Raw genomic sequence first — 19,969 nt, 5'->3', positions numbered from 1 at the left:
GTTGGTCTGAGCACCACTGTAACAAATCCATTTCCATGCATTTAGCAAAAGAATCTGAGGCTACTGACATTAGAAAAAAAGAGATTTTTTTTTTTTTCCTTTTTAAAATACGGCTTCCTTCAGACATACCTGTATCCTGAAGAGACTACGAAAATATATTACGGTAAGTTTTAAATTCTGGCCTTAACATGTTGATCTGTTGAAAAATACTGATGTTATCTCTTTAGTAAGGATTAAGTGTCCTTACTTAAGAAAAACTAGGCTGTAGAGGCGTTAAGATTTTGGCAAGATTGGCACGCCTGGTGGCTCGGTTGGTTGAGCATTCCATTCTTGATTTCAGCTCAGGTCATGATCTCAGGGTCGCGAGATTGAGCCCTGTGTTGGGCTCCAAGCTGGGCTTGGACCCTCTTAGGATTCTCTCTCTCCCGCTCCCTCTGCCCCCCCCCCCCAAAAAAAAAAGATTTGGGAAAGATTTTTCTAGTTCAATTGGCCCTTAAAGAGGGTAGACTCCAGGCTGCATGTTGAACACTACCTGGGACTTTGAGACACAGAGAAGATGGCGGTGGCCATCTGCAGTTAGACCCTCCCGTGACGGTATCACCTTGGGTTTCTGTCTCCTCCTTCCTTCCCCCCCATTCTTCTCCTCCTATCTCTGTCCTTCCCTCTCTAGTATGTTATGTTTCCTGCCCCATTTATACATTGTAACATGAGTGTTCGGAAGGTATAGATTTCCATTCTCAGTTGTGGAGAAAAACAGTAGGAATAGCGAAAATGAGCGAACTGTTCCCCCTTGTCCAGAACTTTTCTACTTTCTTTCTGTCTTGCTGTTTTTGTTTTCTGAAAATGACTACCTTTTGACTACCAAGAAAATTGTACTGATTTGAGCCGGCCACCTCCCTCTGCTTTATATTTTTTTCTTTCACCCATCTTCTCCTTTTCATTTGCCTTTAAGAAATATCCTTTTTCATTATTATGATCCTCCACTTTTCACTCTTAATTATGTGTCTTCTCATTTCTTTCAAGTTCTTGTCCCATCTTTTCACCCCATTTGGTTCTAACATCTTCAGTGTATGCCTTCCCATAGAATCTTTCCTCAAAATATTGAGGTATGCATGGCTTTATCAACCCACAGACCCTCACCCTGCTCGCAGTCTATACACCTTTCAGTGACCATCCCTTCTCACTCCTGCCACTGCCGGACCTACTAAAGGAAGGAGCGCCCTCATGCTTTGGCTTCATGACTGCATGCTTTTTCCTTTGCTCCTTGCCATTTGGATGTGTCCTTGAAATTTTACTGCAATTATTTTGTCATTGTGGATGTTTTACTGTTTTAATGTCAATGTAATAATCTTAGAAACCTGTATGTAAACATGTGTGTATTGTTTAAGTACTCCTATGTCTACCACTCTATGAAACAGAACGTTACCGTGTCCCAGGAGGCCACTGTAGGGTCCACCCTGGTCATCGTCTCTTCTTCCGCCACAGAGGTAACAGTCATCCTAAATTCAGTGTTAATGGTCACGTTGCTTTTCTTTCCAAATTTTTTCATCCGTATATTTACTGTCATACTCAAATCATACTTAGATTCATCTGTTGCTGTTACATAAATCCAATCATACTATATTCTGACTGGTTTCTTTTGTTCAACTTTGTATTTTCGAGATTCATCCAAGTTAGTGCGTATGTTTATAATTCACTTTCACTGGATATAATAATTCCGTTATATGAAGATATCACAAGTTTTCTATCCATTCTATTATTGACAGACATTTGGGTTATTTTTAGGCTTTTGTTACTACAGACATTATTGCTATAAAGTAGTTTTGTACTTATCTCTTATGCATGTGCATGAAAGTCTCCAGAGGGTACTACCTGAGCTTCTCCCAGTGTGATTCCAGGACTGCCGGCCACTTTTCCAGAGCATTTGTACTGGTTCATATCGCTACCAACAGCAGATAGGATTTCACCATTTGGCCACAACTTGATATTAACCAACTTTGTAATTTTAGCCAATTTAGTGGCTATAAAATGGTATTGTATTAGGATTTTAATTTCATTTCCCTAATTTCCAAGGAGGCTGAGTCTTTTCTAGGGTTTGTGCATAATTTATGTTTCTTCTGTGAAATTCCTGTTCTTTTGGGCTTTTTTCTGTTGGTTTGAGTTTTTTTATTGATTCATAGGCATTCTCTGTGTGTTCTGAATACCAATCCTTTGTTGTTTTGTATGTATTACAGATATTTTCTCTTTTACATTCTCTTTTTATAACACTTTGATGAACAAAGCTTTTAATTTTGAAGTAAACTTATATCTTTTCATTTTTTGGGTCTTGGTAAAGAAATCCTTTTCTCAAGGTTGTAATGATGTATTCTTAGTTTGTCTTCTGAAAATGTAATAATTGTGTACTTTACATTTAGGCATTTAATCCTTCTGAAACTTTGCTTCCTTGCTCCTCCCCTTCCTCCCTCTCTCCATCCCTCCCTTTTTTCCTCTCTTTCTTTTATATGGTATGGATTGATCTAATTTCATTTTTTTCCCAAATGGATACCCAGTTATCCTTTTATCGAAAACTCCATCCTTTCCTCACTGAAGCACAGTACTACCTATCGCATTGCAAGTGTCTAAAGATACGTGTGGCTTCCAGACTCTAATCTGATCTGTTTGTCACTGTACAAATACTACACTGTTCTGATTATTGTTGGTTTATTATAACTCATAATATCTTAATAGTATGGGTCCCTCAACTTGCTTTTTAAATTTTTTAAAGATTTTATTTATTATTTGTCAGAGAGCGAGTGAGCATACACGTGCACAAGCAGGCAGAGGCGGAGGGAGAAGCCGGCCCCCTGCCGAGCAAGGAGCCCGATGTGGGACTCCATCCCAGGACCCTGGGATCATGACCTGAGCTGAAGGCAGTGGCTTAACCAACTAAGCCACCCAGGCATCCCAACTTGCTTTTTAAAAAAAAAGCATTTTCACTCTTTACCCTTCTGGATAAATTTTAGAGTCCTAGTTCATCTGGCTGGCTCGGTTGGAAGAGCATGTGATTGTTCATCTTGGGATCATGAGTTCAAGCCCCATGTTGGGTACAGAGATTATTGGAGGGGAAAAAAAAAACAAAACTTTAAATAATTTTAGAATCAAGCTGTCAATTATACACACACCCCAACCCTGAAAAGAAAGGAAGGAAAAAATAACTTGTTGAGATTTTGATATGAAAGTGCTTTGAATCCAAAGATCAGTTTGGAAAGAATTGATTGATATCTTTATAATGTTGAGTCTTCCAATAAATGAGCATTTATTTATGTCTTCTTACAATTTTAAATAAGGTTTTATAGTTTTCCACTGATTAGGACTTGCTATAGTTTCATAGATTTAGTCCCAGGATTTTATATTTTCGAAGTGTTAAAAATAATATTGTTCAAAAATGTTTTCATTTTCGGGGCGCCTGGGTGGCTCAGTGGGTTAAGCCACTGCCTTCGGCTCAGGTCATGATCCCAGGTCCTGGGTTCAAGCCCCACATCGGGCTTTCTGCTCAGCAGGGAGCCTGCTTCCTCCTCTCTCTCTCTGCCTGCTTCTCTGCCTACTTGTGATTTCTCTCTGTCAAATAAATAAAATCTTTTAAAAAAAAATGTTTTCATTTGGTGTATAAAAGCAATTTTAAAATGGATTTTGTGTGCTGTAACCTTATTAAATTCTTTTTATAATTAACATATAATGTATTATTGGTTTCAGAGGTCCAGGTCTGTGATTCATCAGTCTCATATAATACTCACTGCTCATTACATCACATGCCCTCATTAGTGTCTATCACACAGTTACCCCATCCCTCCCCTCCAGCAACTCTCAGCTTGTTTCCTATGATGAAGAGTCTCTTATATCTCCCTCTCTGGTTTCATCTTATTTTATTTTTCCTCTCTTCCCCTGTGATCCTCTGTTCTGTTTCTTAAATTCCACACATCAGTGAGCTCATATGACAATTGTATTTCTCTGATTGACTTATTTCCCTTAACATAATATCCTCTAGTTCCATCCACATCATTGCAAATGGTAAGATTTCATTTTTTGATGGCTGCATAATATTCCATCGTATTTATATACCACATCGTTTTTATCCATTGATCTGTTGGTGGACATCTGGACATAAAATCTTTGGCTATTGTGGACATTGTGCTATAAACATTGGGGTGCAGGTGCCCCTTTGGATCACTACATTTGTATCTTTCGGATTAATACCAAGAAGTGCAGTTTCTGGGTCGTAAAGTAGCTCTATTTTTGACTTTCTGAGGAATCTCCACACTGTTTTCCAGAATGGCTGCACCACCTTCCATTCCCACCAACAATATAGGAGGGTTACCCTTTCTCTGCATCTTTGCCAGCATCTGTCCTTTCCTGACTTGTTAATTTTAGCCATTCTGACTGGTTTGAGGTGTGGTATCTCACTGTGATTTTGATTTGTATTTCCCTGATGCCGAGTGATGTTGAGCACTTTCTCATGTGTCTGCTGGCCATCTGGATGTCTTCTTCACAGAAATGTCTTCATGTCTTCTGCCCATTTCTTGATTGGATTATTTGTTCTTTGCATGTTGAGTTTGATAAATTCTTTATAGATTTTGGATACTTGCCCTTTATATGATATGTCATTTGCAAATATCTTCTCCCATTCTGTAAGTTGTCTTCTTTTGTTTATCTACTGTTTCCTTTGCTGTGCAAAAGCTTTTGATCTTGATAAAGTCCCATTAGTTCATTTTTCCTTTGTTTCCCTTGCGTTTGGAGACTTGTCTAGCAAGAAGTTGCTGCCATCAGGGTCGAAGAGGTTGCTGCCTGTGTTCTCCTCTAGGATTTTGTTGGATTCCTGTTTTACATTGAGGTCTTTCATCCATTTTGAGTCTATTTTTGTGTGTGGTGTAAGGAAATGGTCCAGTTTCCTTCTGCATATGGCTGTCCAGTTTTCCCAACACCATTTGTTGAAGAGACCGTCCTTTTTCCATTGGACATTCTTTCCTGCTTTGTTGAAGATTCGTTGACCATAGAGTTGAGGGTCTATTTCTGGGCTCTCTGTCCTCTGTTCCATTGATCTATGTGTCTGTTTTTGTGCCAGTACCATACTGAAGTGTCGATGACAGCTTTGTAATAGAGCTTGAAGTTCATAATTGTGATGCCACCAGTTTCAGTTTTCTTTTTCAACGTTCCTTTGGCTATCCAGGGTCTTTTCTGGTTCCATACAAATTTTAGGATTATTCATTCCAGCTCTGTGAAAAATGTTGATGGTATTTTGATAGAGATTGTATTGAATGCGTAGATTGCTCTAGGTAGCATAGCCATTTTAACAATATTTGTTCTTCTAATCCTTGAGCATGGAATGTTTTTCCATTTCTTTGTGTCTTCCTCATTTCTTTTGTAAGTGTTCTATACCTTTGAGAGTATAGATCCTTAGCTCTTTGGTTAGGTTATTCCTAGGTATCTTACATTTTTTGGTGTAATTGTAAATGGGATTGATTCCTTAATTTCTGTTTCTTCTGTCTCATTGTCATTGTCTAGAAATGCAATGGATTTCTATGCATTGATTTTATATCCTGCCACTTTGCTGAATTCCTGTAGGAGTTCTAGCAATTTTGGGGTGAAGTCTTTTTTTTTTTTAAGACTTATTTATTTATTTGTCAAGGAGAGGGAGAGAGAGGACAAACAGGTGGAGGGATAGGCAAAGGGAGAAGCAGTCTCCCTGCAGAGCAATGGAGTCTGCAGGACTCAGTCCCATGACCCTGGGATCGTGACCTGAGCCTAAGGCAGACACTTAACTGACCAAGCCATCCAGAAATCCTTGGGGTGGAGTCTTTTGACTTTTCCACAGACTGTCGTGTCATCTGCAAAGAGCAAAAGTTTGACTTCTTTGACAATTCTGATGCCTTTTGTTTCTTTTTGTTGTCTGTTTGCTGAGGCTAGAACTTCTAGTACTGTGTTGAATAGCAGTGGTGATAGTGGACATCCCTGCTGTGTACCTGACTTTAGGGGAAAGCTCTTAATTTCCCCCCATTGAGAATGATATTCACTGTGGGCTTTTTGTAGATGGCTTTTATCATACTGAGGTATGTTCCATCTATCCCTACCTACACTGAAGAGTTTCAATCAAGAAAGATGCTATACTTTAAATGCTTTTTCTGCATTTTTTTCTATTGAAAATAGAAAAAAAATCCTTTCTATTTAGAGAATCATATGGTTCTTGTCCTTTCTTTTATTTATGTATTATATCACATTGATTGATTTGTGAAGGTTGAACCAACTTTGCAGCCCAGGAATAAATCCCACTTGGTTGTGGTGAATAATACTTTTAATGTACCGTTGGGTCCCATTGGCTAGTATTTTAGTGATAATTTTGGCATCCATGTTCATCAGGGATATTGGTCTGTAATTCTTTTTGGGATAAAGTAATGCTGGGATTTGGGATCAAGCAATGCTGGGATTTTGGGATCAAGTAATGCTGGCCACAGAAGAAATTTGGAAGTTTTCCTTCCATTTCGTTTTTTGAAAGAGGTTCATAAGAATTGTTGGTAATTTTTCTTTAAATTGGTTTTTTTTTTTTTTAAGATTTTATTTATTCATTTGACAGAGAGAGATCACAAGTAGGCAGAGTGGCAGGCAGAGAAAGAGGGAAGCAGGCTCCCGCTGAGCAGGGAGCCCGACACGGGGCTCAATCCCAGGACCCTGGGATCACGACCTGAGCTGAAGGCAGAGGCTTTAACCCACTGAGCCACCCAAGCGCCCCGGTAATTTTTCTTTAAATGTTTGGCAGAATTCCCCTTGGAAGCTATCTGGCCCTGGGCTTTTGTTTGTTGGTAGATTTTTTTAATTACTGCTTCCATTTCCTTGCTGGTTATGGCTCTGTTCAGGTTTTCTGTTTATTCCTGGTTCTGTTTTGGTAGATTATACATCTCTAGGAATGCATCCGTTTCTTCCATATTGCCTGAATTGCTGGCGTATAGTTGCTTATAATATGTTCTTTTAATTGTTTGTATTTCTTCAGTGTTGGTTGTGATCTCTCCTCTTTCATTCATGATTTTATTTATTTGGGTCCTTTCTCTTTTCTTTCTGATAAATTTGGCCGGGGTTTATCAGTCTTATTAATAATTCAAAGAACCAGCTCCTAGTTTCTACTATTCTTCTGGTTTCTATGTCATTGATTTCTGCTCTAATCTTAAGGATTTCTCTTCTCCTGCTGGGTTTAGTCTTTCTTTGCTGTTCTTTCTCCAGCTCCTTTAGGTATAGGGTTAAGTTGTATGCTTAAGACCTTTTCTTGTTTCTTGAGAAAGGCTTGTATTCCTATATACTTCCGTCTTAGGACCACCTTCAGTACATTGCAAAGATTTTGAGCAGTTGTGTTTTCATTTTCATTTGTTTCCATGAATTTTGTAAATTCTTCTTTAATTTCCTGGTGATCTGTTCATTCTGTAGTAGGATGCTCTTTAGCCTCCATGTATTTGAGTTCTTTCCAAATTTCCTCTTGTGATTGAGTTCCAGTTTGAAAGTATTGTGGTCTGAAAGTATGCGGGGAATTATCCCCATCTTTTGATATTGGTTGAGACCTGATTTGTGACCCAGGATGTGATGTACTCTGGAGAATGTTCCATGTGCATCGGAGAAGAATATGTATTCTGTTGCTTTAGGATATAAGGTTCTGAATATATCTGTGAAGTCCATCTTCTCCAGTATGTCATTCAAAGCCCTTATTTCCCTGTTGACCTTCGGCTTAGATGATCTCTCCATTGCAGTGAGGGGTTGTTAAAGTCCCCTACTATTAATTGTATCATTATCAATGTGTTTCTTTAATTTTGTTATTAATTGACTTATATAATTAGCTGCTCCCATGTTAGGGGCATAAATATGAATAATTGTTAGAACTTTGTGTTGAATGGATCCTTTAATTATAATACAGTGTCCTTCTTCATCTCTTATTACAGTACTTGGTTTAAAATCTAAGTTGTCTGATATAGGAATTGCTACCCCAGCTTTCTTTTGAGGCCCATTAGCACTCCATTAGCCTGATAAATGGTTTTCCATGCCCTCACTTTAAATCAGGAGGTGTCTTTGGGTCTAAAATGAGTCTCTTGCAGACAACATATGGATGGGTCTTGCTTTTTTATCCAATCTGATACCCTCTGTCTTTTGATTGGGGCATTTAGCCCATTTACATTCAGAGTAACTAATGAAAGATACAAATTTAGTTCTATTGTATTACTTGTAAAGAGACTGTTACCTTATATCGTCTCTGTTCCTTTCTGGTGTATGTTACTTGTGGGCTCTCTCTTTGCTCAGAGGATCCTTTTAATATTTCTTGTAGGACTGGTTTGGTGTTCACAAATTCATTTAGTTTCTGTTTTTGCTGGAAACTTCTTATCATTCCTTCTGTTTTGAATGACATCCTAGGTGGGTAAAGTATTCTTGGCTGCATATTTTTCTCAGGTAGAGCCCTGAATATATCATGCCAGTCCTTTCTGGCTGCCAGGTGTCCGCGGATTGGTCTGCTGCCAACCTAATGTTTCTACCCTTATAGGTTACAGATCTCTTGTCCTGACTGCCTTTGGGATTTTCCCTTTGTCTCTGAGATTTGTAAGTTTCACTGTTCTATGTTAGGAATATTGACCTATTTTTATTGATTTTGAGAGGGATTTCTTTTTCTTGGATTTTGATGCCTGTTTCCTTACCCAGATTAGGGATGTTCTCTGCTATAATTTGCTCCAGTATACCTTCTGCTTCTCTCTCTTTCTCTTTCCTTTTCTTCTGGAATCCCAATTATTCTAATATTGTTTAACTGCATGGGATCACTTATCTCTCAAATTCTCCCCTTGTGGTCCAGTGAGTTGTTTATCTCTCTTTTTCTCAGCTTCTTTAGTCTCTGTCATTTTGTTGTCTATTTCACCAATTCTCTCTTCTGCCTCGGTTATCCTAACAGTTAGAGCCTCCATTTTTTATTGCATCTCAGTAATAGCCTTTTTGGTTTCAAAAATTAGTTAGATTTTAGTTCTTTTATTTCTCTAGAAAGGGACTCTCTAGTGTCTTCTATGCTTTTTTCAAGCTCAGCTAGTATCTTTATAATCGTTATTCTGAATTCTAGCTCTAACATTTTGTGTCCATACTGATTAGGTCCCCTTATTAAACTCTCTTATTCTAGAAATAGATCATTAGATTTCTTAGGCCTCTATATGCATTATAAAAATCATCTGAAAAGAAAGTTTTGTTTCTTTTTCCAGTTGGTGTATTTTCTTTTCTTACCTTGTTTGTTGCTTGAGGCTTTCAGTAGCTGGCACACTTATCTTGTTCTTAATATTAACGGGAATGCTTTATTGTTAATTTTTATCAAGTTAAGGAAGTTTATTTCTGTTCCTATACATAGAATTTTTGTCATAGGTGGATATTGAATTTTATCTAAGGATTTTCTTTAATCTTTTGAGTCAATTAAATGATTTTTTCCCCTTTAATTAATGTGATGAATCACATTGATTTTTTTAACCCTTAAACTCCAAATATTTTATCTTATTAGCTTATTTTTGCTAATACTATTTGGGATATTTTTATGTATGTTTGTGAGTAAAACTAGCATGTATTTTTGTTTGTTTGTTTTGTTTTCTTTACTCATCTTTTTCAGGTTTCGGTAGTGAGGTTATGCTGACCTCACAAAATGACTTAGAAATTGTTTCCCTTTTTTCCCCATACTCTGGAAAAGTTACTTAAGATTAGAATTACTTGTCCCTTTGATTTCTGGAAGCAAGCAGAGTAAAATTGTTTAGGTTTTCATTTTTCCTTTTGGGAAGATTTTTACTTACATATGACATTTCTTCAAATGCTGTAGGACCCGTGCTCGCTTCGGCAGCACATATACTAAAATTGGAACGATACAGAGAAGATTAGCATGGCCCCTGTGCAAGGATGACACGCAAATTCGTGAAGCGTTCCATATTTTAAAAAAAAAATAAAAAAATAAAAAAAAAATGCTGTAGGACCCTTGGCATTTCCTATTTCTTCTTGAGTCAGTCTTGGTAAGTTATATTTTCTAGAGAGTAAGCCATTTCTCAGTTTTAATTTTATTGGTGTCTATTTTATTGGTTCATGATATTCTATTTTTAGTGTTTGCAGCATTTTTTTATTATGTCCTTCTTTCTGTTATCCTTAAGTTATTTGCTCCTTCCCTTTTACTTTTTTCTTCAATCTTACCAGAAGTTTGTAAGCTGTATGATTCTTTTGAAAGAACCAACTTGGTGTTTCTGTTATGTGTTTCTTTCCTATTTCATTAAGTTTTGGCCTTACTTTTATTACTGCCTTTCATTTAGTCTGTCTGGATTAATTTCTTGTTCAGTATTTGATCCTGTTCTGTACCATTTGACAGTAGTAAACTACCCCATCCTTGTAGGATTCTTTTGCCTGGCTCCTGAAGCACCCCTAGTCCTGAAGGATTTTTTTATTTTTTTTCTCCCTGTTTCCTCACTGCTTCCTCTCTGGTTCTTTGTCTCTACATCTCCTAATGTAGGTGCCCTCTTATCTTCAGGCTTCTTCTCTCTGTATCCACTCTTAGTTGATTGACATTTTTACTCCAGATTACAACTATCACTTCTCTGTGAGTAATTACACAGAATCAGGGAACCCTGTCCTTGTCTTGGCTCTTCCACTAAGTAGCTATGGCATTTTGAACAGTTCACTTAAGATTCCTTAATCTGTCACCAATAAAATAAGGAGGTTGGATTCAAGATCTCTGAGGTCCACCTCAGTAACACTCTTCTTGTGGCAATCTTATAGAATCTTTAGCTTTGGACTTTGTCATTTCTATATGCCTTCTGGATCACTTTTCTTACATGTTTTGGGGTTTCTCAAATTCTGTATGTGCTATTTTAATCTTCTTACATTGTTCACCTTCTCTCCCAACTTGTTAATTCCACCCTTTCTTTATTTGGATGTTCTATTTTCTCTGACATGCATTTGGTTTTGGCTCCCACCATCATTGTCTCCCTGTACTGTCTTTGTAATTATGTTAAATGTGTGTATGTATGGGTGTCTGTCTGTCTGTTCCCCTTTCTTTTCCTTTTAGCCCAATTTAGGTCTTTATGATTTACAAGAATGATTTCTATGTGATATCTACTTTCTTCCATCCCTTACCTCCTCGTGGAGCCTCAAATTTTACTGAAAAGAAAACCAAAAAAAAACAAAAAAAAAACCCCCACAAACCTTCTTTTGCATCTTGACTCTCTGTTTATCTGAACTGTTGTCTAGGAATGTTCTTGTACTTCACTAGCTTTGGGTGTCCTGCCTTTATGTGTCCTCTGAGCTGGTAGAGCCAGGGTACTTAAATAGCATTAGCTGTAGGCCACTGCTATAGGCTCTGTACCAGGGGTAGAAATTAGCCAGTCTTGTCATATAGTGCTTTGTGATTTACAAGGGGTATATCATTTTTGCGGCGACTTGATAGTGGAAGCAGTGTGTAGAATTTTCATGGTCTCTATGAGAGTGAAATACTTGGTTCTGGAAGAGTTCTGTATTGGTGATGTTTTAATCTTCGGGTGCTTGTCTCCGTTTTTCAAAACCTCATCTTCTTTTAGCCTTGTGGATTTGTGTAATATATATGGAGCATAATTCTCTAAGGGTGAATAATCTTAAAAGCAACCTCAGTAATGATTTTCTGCATAGGAATATAGACAGCAGCTAATGACCAAATGTGTAAAATAATGTAATTTCTGGATGTGGCCAATGAAAGTGACCCTTTGTATGTCTAGATAATTCTTTCGTTTTCTGCTTATGGGAAGCCAGGGAAAAAATACAAAAGAACAACCATTATGAGGTTTTAAGCAGGTGAAATGTATAGACACTCCTTTTATAATTATCTCAAGGAAACCTTTAATAATTCTTTAGAGTCATGTGATCCACCTCATTATTCTTATTAAAGTGATAAATTTGCCAGATGTTAGTTAGGATATATAATGGCAGAAGTGAGTAGCCATTTAGAAATACTGCTTAAGGTTCTGGCTTATCCTGTCCTGACCAGCGTTCTCCGTATGTGCACACACTGGAGTGAGGACGGGGCGGCAGTTTGTCTGAGTGGTTGGAAGCAGAAGTTCAGAGCCACATTTGTGAGCCTCAGTGATTCTTGTAGGTTCCTGTGGTCTGTTACATTTTATTGCATACAAGGAATTTAGGTAATTTCTAAATTATATCTGGATATTATAGTTCGAAAACAATGTATTATATCCTTAATAAATATTTCTGAACATTCAGATGGTATGTCTTTCCATAAATTAGTCCTATCCTAGCATCAGACTGCAGCATAAGTGGTTAAAATGCACAGGCATAACATTTGGAAGATTATAATTATAGCAGGGCTCTTGCTAATTACATGTATGCAGCAATCTATACTTTAGAATTGAAGAAATCAGTAAAACTATTTTGTTTATCATGTAAATTGTTGTTTTTGCCATCAGATTGTCATGTATTAAAAGTGTAAGTTAAGAATAAATCACCTTTGGGCGCCTGGGTGGCTCAGTGGGTTAAGCCTCTGCCTTTGGCTCAGGTCGTGATCTCAGGATCCCGGGATCGAGCCCCAAATTGAGCTCTCTGCTCAGCAGGGAGCCTGCTCCCCCCCACCCGCCGCCTGCCTCTCTGCCTACTTGTGATCTCTGTCAAATAAATAAATAAATAAATAAAAAGAACCAATCATCTTGCAGAGTCACCAGTGAATTTCTTCTGCCCATGCCAAATATTGAGAAGGGGGAGACCAGAAGAGAGCGTCAGTCGCTCCTTGGAAGTCTGTCTGTACCATTCTTTTCTTTTTTTTTTTTTTAGTTTTTTTTTTTATTTATTTATTTGACAGAGATCACAAGTAGGCAGAGAGGCAGGCAGAGAGAGAGAGGAGGAAGCAGGCTCCCTGCCAAGCAGAGAGCCCGATGCGGGGCTCGATCCCAGGACCCTGGGACCACGACCTGAGCCGAAGGCAGAGGCTTTAACCCACTGAGCCACCTAGGCGCCCCATGTCTGTACCATTCTTTACAACAGTAGTAGTGATGATAATCTCTTCCTTAAGGCCTGTAAGTGCCATGCTTATTGTGACCCCAATCCCTGCATCGCTTCTGAATTCTGTAACACCATCTTATGATTAGAATTCAGTATTTATATTTTTGTTTCTGTTTCTTAAACTTTGTGTTCATTTACTTGTCCCACAGTCCTCCCTTCAGAAGAGAAAACCTTGTGCTGTAAATCCCTTCTCGTCCCTGGGGTACTTAGGAAAGTGCTTCTACAAAATAGTATGCCTGATCAATGCTCGTGATTGAAGTCTAGTGCTTGTTTCAGTTGAGTTTGTTTTTAACAGTTACATGCTTTTGCTTGCTTTCTAGGCACACAAACCAATGGTCTGGACTTTCAGAAGCAGCCTGTGCCCGTTGGAGGAGCCATCTCAACAGCCCAGGCCCAGGCTTTCCTTGGACATCTCCATCAGGTAGAATGCTCTCTGCTCAACCATAAGGGAGAGTAAAAACCGGAGGCGTGGAATGTGAAGGCCTGGGGTAGTTATTTCAGCATGTGGGACTTTTTTTTTTTTTTAAGATTTTTTATTTATTTATTTGACAGAGAGAGATCACAAGCAGGCAGAGAAGCAGGCAGAGAGAGGAGGAAGCAGGCTCCCTGCTGAGCAGAGAGCCCAATGCGGGGCTCAATCCCAGGACCCTGAGATCATGACCTGAGCCGAAGGCAGCGGCTTAATCTGCTGAGCCACCCAGGCGCCCCAGCGTGTGGGACTTTTTAAATTGATTAAAGCCTGGTGCTAGTCACATCTGATTGTGTCCTTTTGAATGGTTAGTCTGGAATCATAGTTTAATTGACTGTATTGTTATTGACCTCACAGCTTTGTGGAAAAAAAAAAAAGAATTCTTTGTTATGAATGGAATGTTCATAACAACTGAGTTACTGTTTTTGTCACTGTGGGTCTGTGAGGCTCACTGAAGGTAGTAAATTACAGACTCATCCAGAAGGACGTGGCTACCATTGCCCAAGACCTGTGTAAGGCTCTCCGCTCAGAATATGTGTTCATAAATTATGTCTTCATATGTCTTCTGAGCTCATAAATTATGTCTTTAGACTACCTGAACTTTATTTTTTTTTTAAGAATTTTTATTTATTTGACACAGAGAGAGAGAGCACAAGCAGGGAGAGGGGAGAGGGAGAAGCAGACTCCCTGCTGAGCAGGGAGCCAGATGAGGGGCTGGCTCCTAGGAACCTAGGAACACTACTGAAGCTGAAGGCAGTCCCCCCACCAACTGAGCCACTCAGGCGCCCCGTACCTGAATTTTATATAAAAGAAGCTCCTGCACTTGAAACAGGTGCAATTTTAGAAAGGTCCTCAAAAGCCCATTTATTCACAGATTCAAAGGTGTAGTGTGCAGGAGGCAGTTAGCATCTTCTGTTGGAGTGAGGCCCTAGCGACACAGTTTTGCTCAGGTGCATAGCTTTGTTTGTGTTTCCCAAAGTAGAGAAACTTCTATATGGAACTTCTAGAGAAAATATTAAGATATATTAGCATCTAAAATAATTTAAGAATATATTATAGAAAACCAAAAATACTATCTTCATGTCAGTTCTTTCTTTCTTTTTTTAAAGATTTTATTTATTTATTTGACAGAGAGATCACAAGCAGGCAGAGAGGCAGGCAGAGAGAGAGGAGGAAGCAGGCTCCCCGCTGAGCAGAAAGCCCGATGCGGGGCTCGAACCCAGGACCTGGGATCATGACCCGAGCCGAAGGCAGCGGCTGAACCCGCTGAGCCCCCCAGGCGCCCCGTGTCAGTTCTTTCTTCTGAAAACATTTGTAGGGGCGCGTGGGTGGTTCATTCGGTTTACTGTCTGCCTTCGGCTCAGGTCATGGTCTCAGGGTCCTGGGATCGAGCCCCGCATCAGGCTCTCTGCTTAGTGGGAGCCTGCTTCCCCCTCTCCTCTCCCTCTGTGTACTCGCTCTCTCCCTGTCTCAAATAAATAGTCTTCAAAAAATAAAAGTAAAAGTAAAAAGTAAAAACATTTGTAGCTTCCAACAAGTTTTCTGGTTTCTTAGAGGAATAAAACTTTTGGTAGTCAATGGATATGGTGCATATTAAGCCTCTATCTGGCTTAAATTTGTGATGGTCATAATGTATTAAAAAGTCCCCAAAGATACATGGATGATATGCAGTCTTTTCTTCACTGGACCCAAATTCTAAGAAGAGTGCAACTCTTACATCAGCGCCAAGGCCTCCAGCTGCTGATTACCAAAAGCACTGAATCTTCAATATGCCCCAAACCAAAGGACTTTAAACCAAGGAATTTGATATGAAATCTTGACATCACTGACTTCTCCAGTGAGATGTCAGTCCCTTCAGAATTGCTCACCGTCTGATTAGAGACATAATTAGCATAAGTGTGACACTTACCTTCTGTTTCTAGCCCGCTTATTGACCAGGTTCACACTCTGACCTTTTCCTTACCATAATTACAAATATGTGTACACATATACAAAGTAGATGACTTTAGTTCTGTTACCCCGTAAGTTCCATAGAGATGGGCACTTTTTCTCATTTATCTTTATCCCAGCATTTTCCAAAGAGCCCAAAATATAATAGATGTTCAGTAATTATTTATTGAATAAGTGAATGGTAAGGTTGTATAGGAAGAGAGAGGTAGAAATAATTAGCTCAACCTGTACAATCTAAGACATTAATCAGAGAGGATGACCTTTGAGCTAAAATTTGAAGGATGTTGGGAGGTAGCTAAATTAAGTGGTAAAAGGATGCTCTCACTCTTTTTTCAACTTTCTATTTTGAAAATTTTCAAATCTGTAGAAAAGTTATAACTATAGAACAGTTTTCAACCAAAAGCCCTTCACCTGGAATCACCAACAATTACTGTTCTAATCTTTGCTCTGTGTGTGTGTGTGTGTGTGTGTGTGTGTGTACAAACACATTAAAAAATGTATATACATTTTTTTTTTAGAATCAAGTTGCAGGCAGTGTGACCTTCTACTTCTAAATACTTCATCACATTTTTCCTAAAAACAGTATTTTTTTATACAACTATAAATTTCAAATTCCAGAAATTTAACATCGATGAAATTTGTTATCTAATGTTCAGTCCATATGTAAGTGTTTCTGATCTACAGTCCGGTCCACACCTTGCATTCAGGTTTCCTGTGTGTTTGGCTTCTTCATTCTGTAAGAATTCCTCAGTTCTGTCTTCATCTTTCATGAGATTGACATTTTTAAAAAGTAGATACCAGCTGTTTTAGAGAAGACCCCCTCAATTTGGGTTTGTTTAATTTTTCCCTCGTGATTGGATCCAAGTTTTTGACAGGAATACATTAAGTCTGTGGTATCACATTGTCCCATTACTGTGATACTAAATTTGATCATTTGATTCAGGTAGTCCATTCAGCAAATAATCCGTTAGGGGATACTTGAAGACCTGTAACTGTCCTGTTCCTCAACAGACTTCTGCCCAGAAACAACATGATTTAAATAAAGTCCCACAGAAACTTTATTTCCTTTAAATCTGTGTACCCAAAACTCTTTCCTCTGGCTCTCTGGCTGAATTCTTAGCCTTTGGGTCTTAAACATATTATCGTTTCAGATAATCCTCCTTTGACTACACTGCATCTAGAATACGTTCTCTGTAAGTGTCCGGGTTTGCTTCTGAGAGCTCTCAGCTCCTAGCAGGACTGTTAGTTGTAAATAAAGGGCGTCTCGGATCATTTTCACTCTGAACTCCGTCTTGAGCTCATATTAACACTTGTATTTAACTTCAGGAAACCTTGATGCCATGTGATGATCCAAAATGGAACTTACTGGCTTCCCTGGCAATGACGTTACCTTTTTTTCAGTCTCTCAGATTTGAGCCCTGGAATAATTCATGACTTTTTTATCTATATCCATTCGGTTGCCAGGATCCTGTGTAGCACGCTGCAGTGCCTCTTGCATTAACTGCTTTTCCTGCTGACTGCTGCCGTTGTCCTTTAGGCTGCCACTTATTCTACCCTAGTTTATCTTCTTGTTCTCCTAACATAGTGCTTTTGTTTTCAAGACATTGACTTTTTTTTTTTTTTTTAAGGATTTTATTTATTTATTTGACACAGAGAGAGAGAGATCACAAATAGGCAGAGAGGCAGGCAGAGAGAGAGGGGGACAGGCTCCCCACTGAGCAGAGAGCCCAATGCGGGGACCCTGAGACCATGACCTAAGCCAAAGGCAGAGGCTTAACCCACTGAGCCACCCAGGCTCCCCGACCACTGACATTTTTGAAGACTGTTGCTCAGTCGTATGTTACTTACATCCGATGTAAGTATGCTGTGTTCTCAGTGGATCATACCAGAAGGCACATGTGTCATCGCTGGGAACTTTATCTTTTGTAATTAGTTGAGAGCTATGAAGAGATACGGAGAATGTATGACTATCACGTTACTCCTCCGGTTTCACCCAGTAGAGCATCCATGGATGACACTTGCAGAATCAGTTATTGCCAACATGGTTGTCAAATAATGATCCTTATTCTAATGAAAATCATGGTTTTAACTTTCTGAATGCATGAAATGTATTAAATAAATACTATGACACTTTGATGTGTGGCTTATAGGACAGAGTCTTTATTTCAGCCCGCACTCTTGAGTTATGACTATAAATGTTTTAAGGACTTGACTGTGTATATATGTGTAAGGTTTTTACTCTGGTGTGTACATGAAAATTTTGAAATTAGAATAAGTAGATAATTCTGATTGTTTATAATGATGACAGTGACGTACATGAGTAGCTTGTTCTCACGTGTTCTTTAATACAGAAGATGAGTTGGGCTTTTAGGATCTCAGTGTCCGTGGGTATAAACAGGATGGCACATGAGGAATCCCTGATACTAGTACAGCATGCCTGCTGGTGCTAGTTCAGAAAACTCATTTTCTAGATTTTAGAAAAAAAATGTTAGATGTGTTTTTGGTGACTATCATAACACAATAAAAATTTTAAAAGAACGAAGGTTGGGGCGCCTGGGTGGCTCAGTGGGTTAAGCCGCTGCCTTCGGCTCAGGTCATGATCTCAGGGTCCTGGGATCAAGCCCCACATCCGGCTCTCTGCTCAGCAGGGAGCCTGCTTCCTCCTCTCTCTCTACCTGCCTCTCTGCCTGCTTGTGATCTCTCTCTGTCAAATAAATAAATAAAATCTTTAAAAAAAAAAAAAAAAAGAACGAAGGTTAAAGCTGTTGGCAAAAGGAAGAAAGAAAAGAAATGTTAACATAATTTTCTGGTGGGAGCTTTTCCATAAAGTTTTAACCCTGTAAGATAGACCTCTTTGTGTTCTCAGTTCTAACTCAGTGACATACACTTAGTAGAGATTCTTGAAATACTTGTCGATGTCAACTTAGAGTGATGCAGTCAGTATCCATAGGACTAGACTAGAACTTTTCCTGATTATTGTACTTGTAGGTCCAGCTCGCCGGAACAAGTTTACAGGCTGCTGCTCAGTCTTTAAATGTACAGGTAAGCTGGGCCAGGGGATTAGGGATCAGTTTTACACTTTTTTACCATACTTTTTATATTTTTTATAATGAGCATGCAATAATATTATAATTAGGAAATATTTAGAAGTATTACCTTTCTTTATTGCCTAATGTTATTAAGATCCAAATAATGATAATTACTGACATTGGTGAAAATTCACTTCGTATTATGCTACCATGAATGACAAAAGGCGAGCAAGAAAAGCGTACTTTCAGAGTTGGATATGTAAGTTTAATAACAGTTTCTCAGTTATGTAGTGATAACACATACCTGAACACGAAGCCACATAGTGTCTTAATGCCCTTTTGTTTCCAGATGTCTTTCTCATCATTTTCTAGTGTGGAGGAAGGAACACTGGGCTGAGAGACAGAGGTCTTAGGTTTGCCTCCCTCTGCCGCTGGCTAGCTGTGTGACCTTTGGCAAGTCACTCCACCTCCTGGGGTTCCTTTTCTCTTACATTTATTTAAGTAGGGAAGTGTAGAAGCTTGGCAGGGTTCCTCTCAGCTCTAAAATGCTGTGATTCTAAGGTTTATAACTAAACCTGTTGATAGTCCTTGATGGGCTTCATACAGTCAAAATTTTAAAAACCAAAGTTAAATCTGGCTACTTTGCTGATACAAACCATATGGTAAAACATGCAAAGTTCAGTTATCATGCATTACTCCATAATTCAGTCGATCTGCTGCTTCCTTTCATTGTAGTGTTTGGGTCACTGACAGTCAAGAGGGGAAAACCGTTTTCTAGAAGATTGATTCCAGTGTTGCTAATGACTGAAGACCTTGGGTTGAGCATTCCATGAAACCCAGTGGAATACGGACCTAGTAATACATGGAAGCGAGAAGAGAAAAGAAAAGGAGATAATGTGACCTTCCTTTCTGAGGGAGAGGAGGCGGAAAATTGCCTTGGTTGCCATGGTGAACTTCCATCCCTTGGAGAGATGTTGGCAAACAGGCTGTGTCCCAGTGCAGCATGTTTACAGTCCTGCACTGTAATTCTCTCTCAGTGACTGGCAGGATTAATCAGAGCCTTTATGTTAATTAGCCTTGCTGCGGTCCCCAAAACAGGTGGTGGGAAATATGCAAATCTACGCAGAATTTTAATGTTCTGCATAACCAGTTTTAATTACCATAAAATTTCCTCTTAGTGTCCCTTTTAGGAGTGTGTTCTCTTTCCCTCTTGACTGCAGCATTTTCCCTCTAAATTTGTATATTACTTGATGGGAGATGCTAAATTTACGTTTATTTTAAATATTAGATGAAAAGTTTTGTGGTTCAAGCAACCAGTCTCTGAGGGGATATATAAGGAAGTTTCAGGCTGACCACCAAATGCATCTCAGAATGTTGGCATGGACGGTCTGGCGTAGAGGTGGATGGAGAATGTGCTCTTCCCTTACTCCGTATTTCCAAAAATTGAGGATTTGGGTTTCTAAACAATCTGTTGATT

General features: G+C 38.9%; 1 protein-coding gene and 1 non-coding gene across 7 annotated transcripts in view; both read left to right on the top strand.

Annotated features, from left to right (window-relative positions):
* The window catches only part of POU2F1 (POU class 2 homeobox 1), a 180,116-nt gene that overhangs the window by 120,827 nt on the left and 39,320 nt on the right, over positions 1-19,969 (top strand). For all 6 annotated transcript variants that reach the window (XM_047704232.1, XM_047704229.1, XM_047704227.1 and 3 more), the window contains 2 exons: positions 13,365-13,465; positions 18,452-18,505. In XM_047704232.1, coding sequence (XP_047560188.1) covers positions 13,365-13,465; positions 18,452-18,505 — 155 coding nt within the window. The remainder of the gene's footprint in view (positions 1-13,364; positions 13,466-18,451; positions 18,506-19,969) is intronic.
* LOC125086506 (U6 spliceosomal RNA) lies at positions 9,847-9,953 on the top strand. Its single transcript, XR_007123230.1, has one exon. It is a non-coding gene; the product is annotated as a U6 spliceosomal RNA (small nuclear RNA).

This window comes from Lutra lutra, chromosome 15 (assembly GCF_902655055.1).
Source record: "Lutra lutra chromosome 15, mLutLut1.2, whole genome shotgun sequence".
In the NCBI taxonomy this organism is placed as follows: domain Eukaryota; kingdom Metazoa; phylum Chordata; class Mammalia; order Carnivora; family Mustelidae; genus Lutra; species Lutra lutra.
This window is presented reverse-complemented; position numbering and strand designations above follow the sequence as displayed.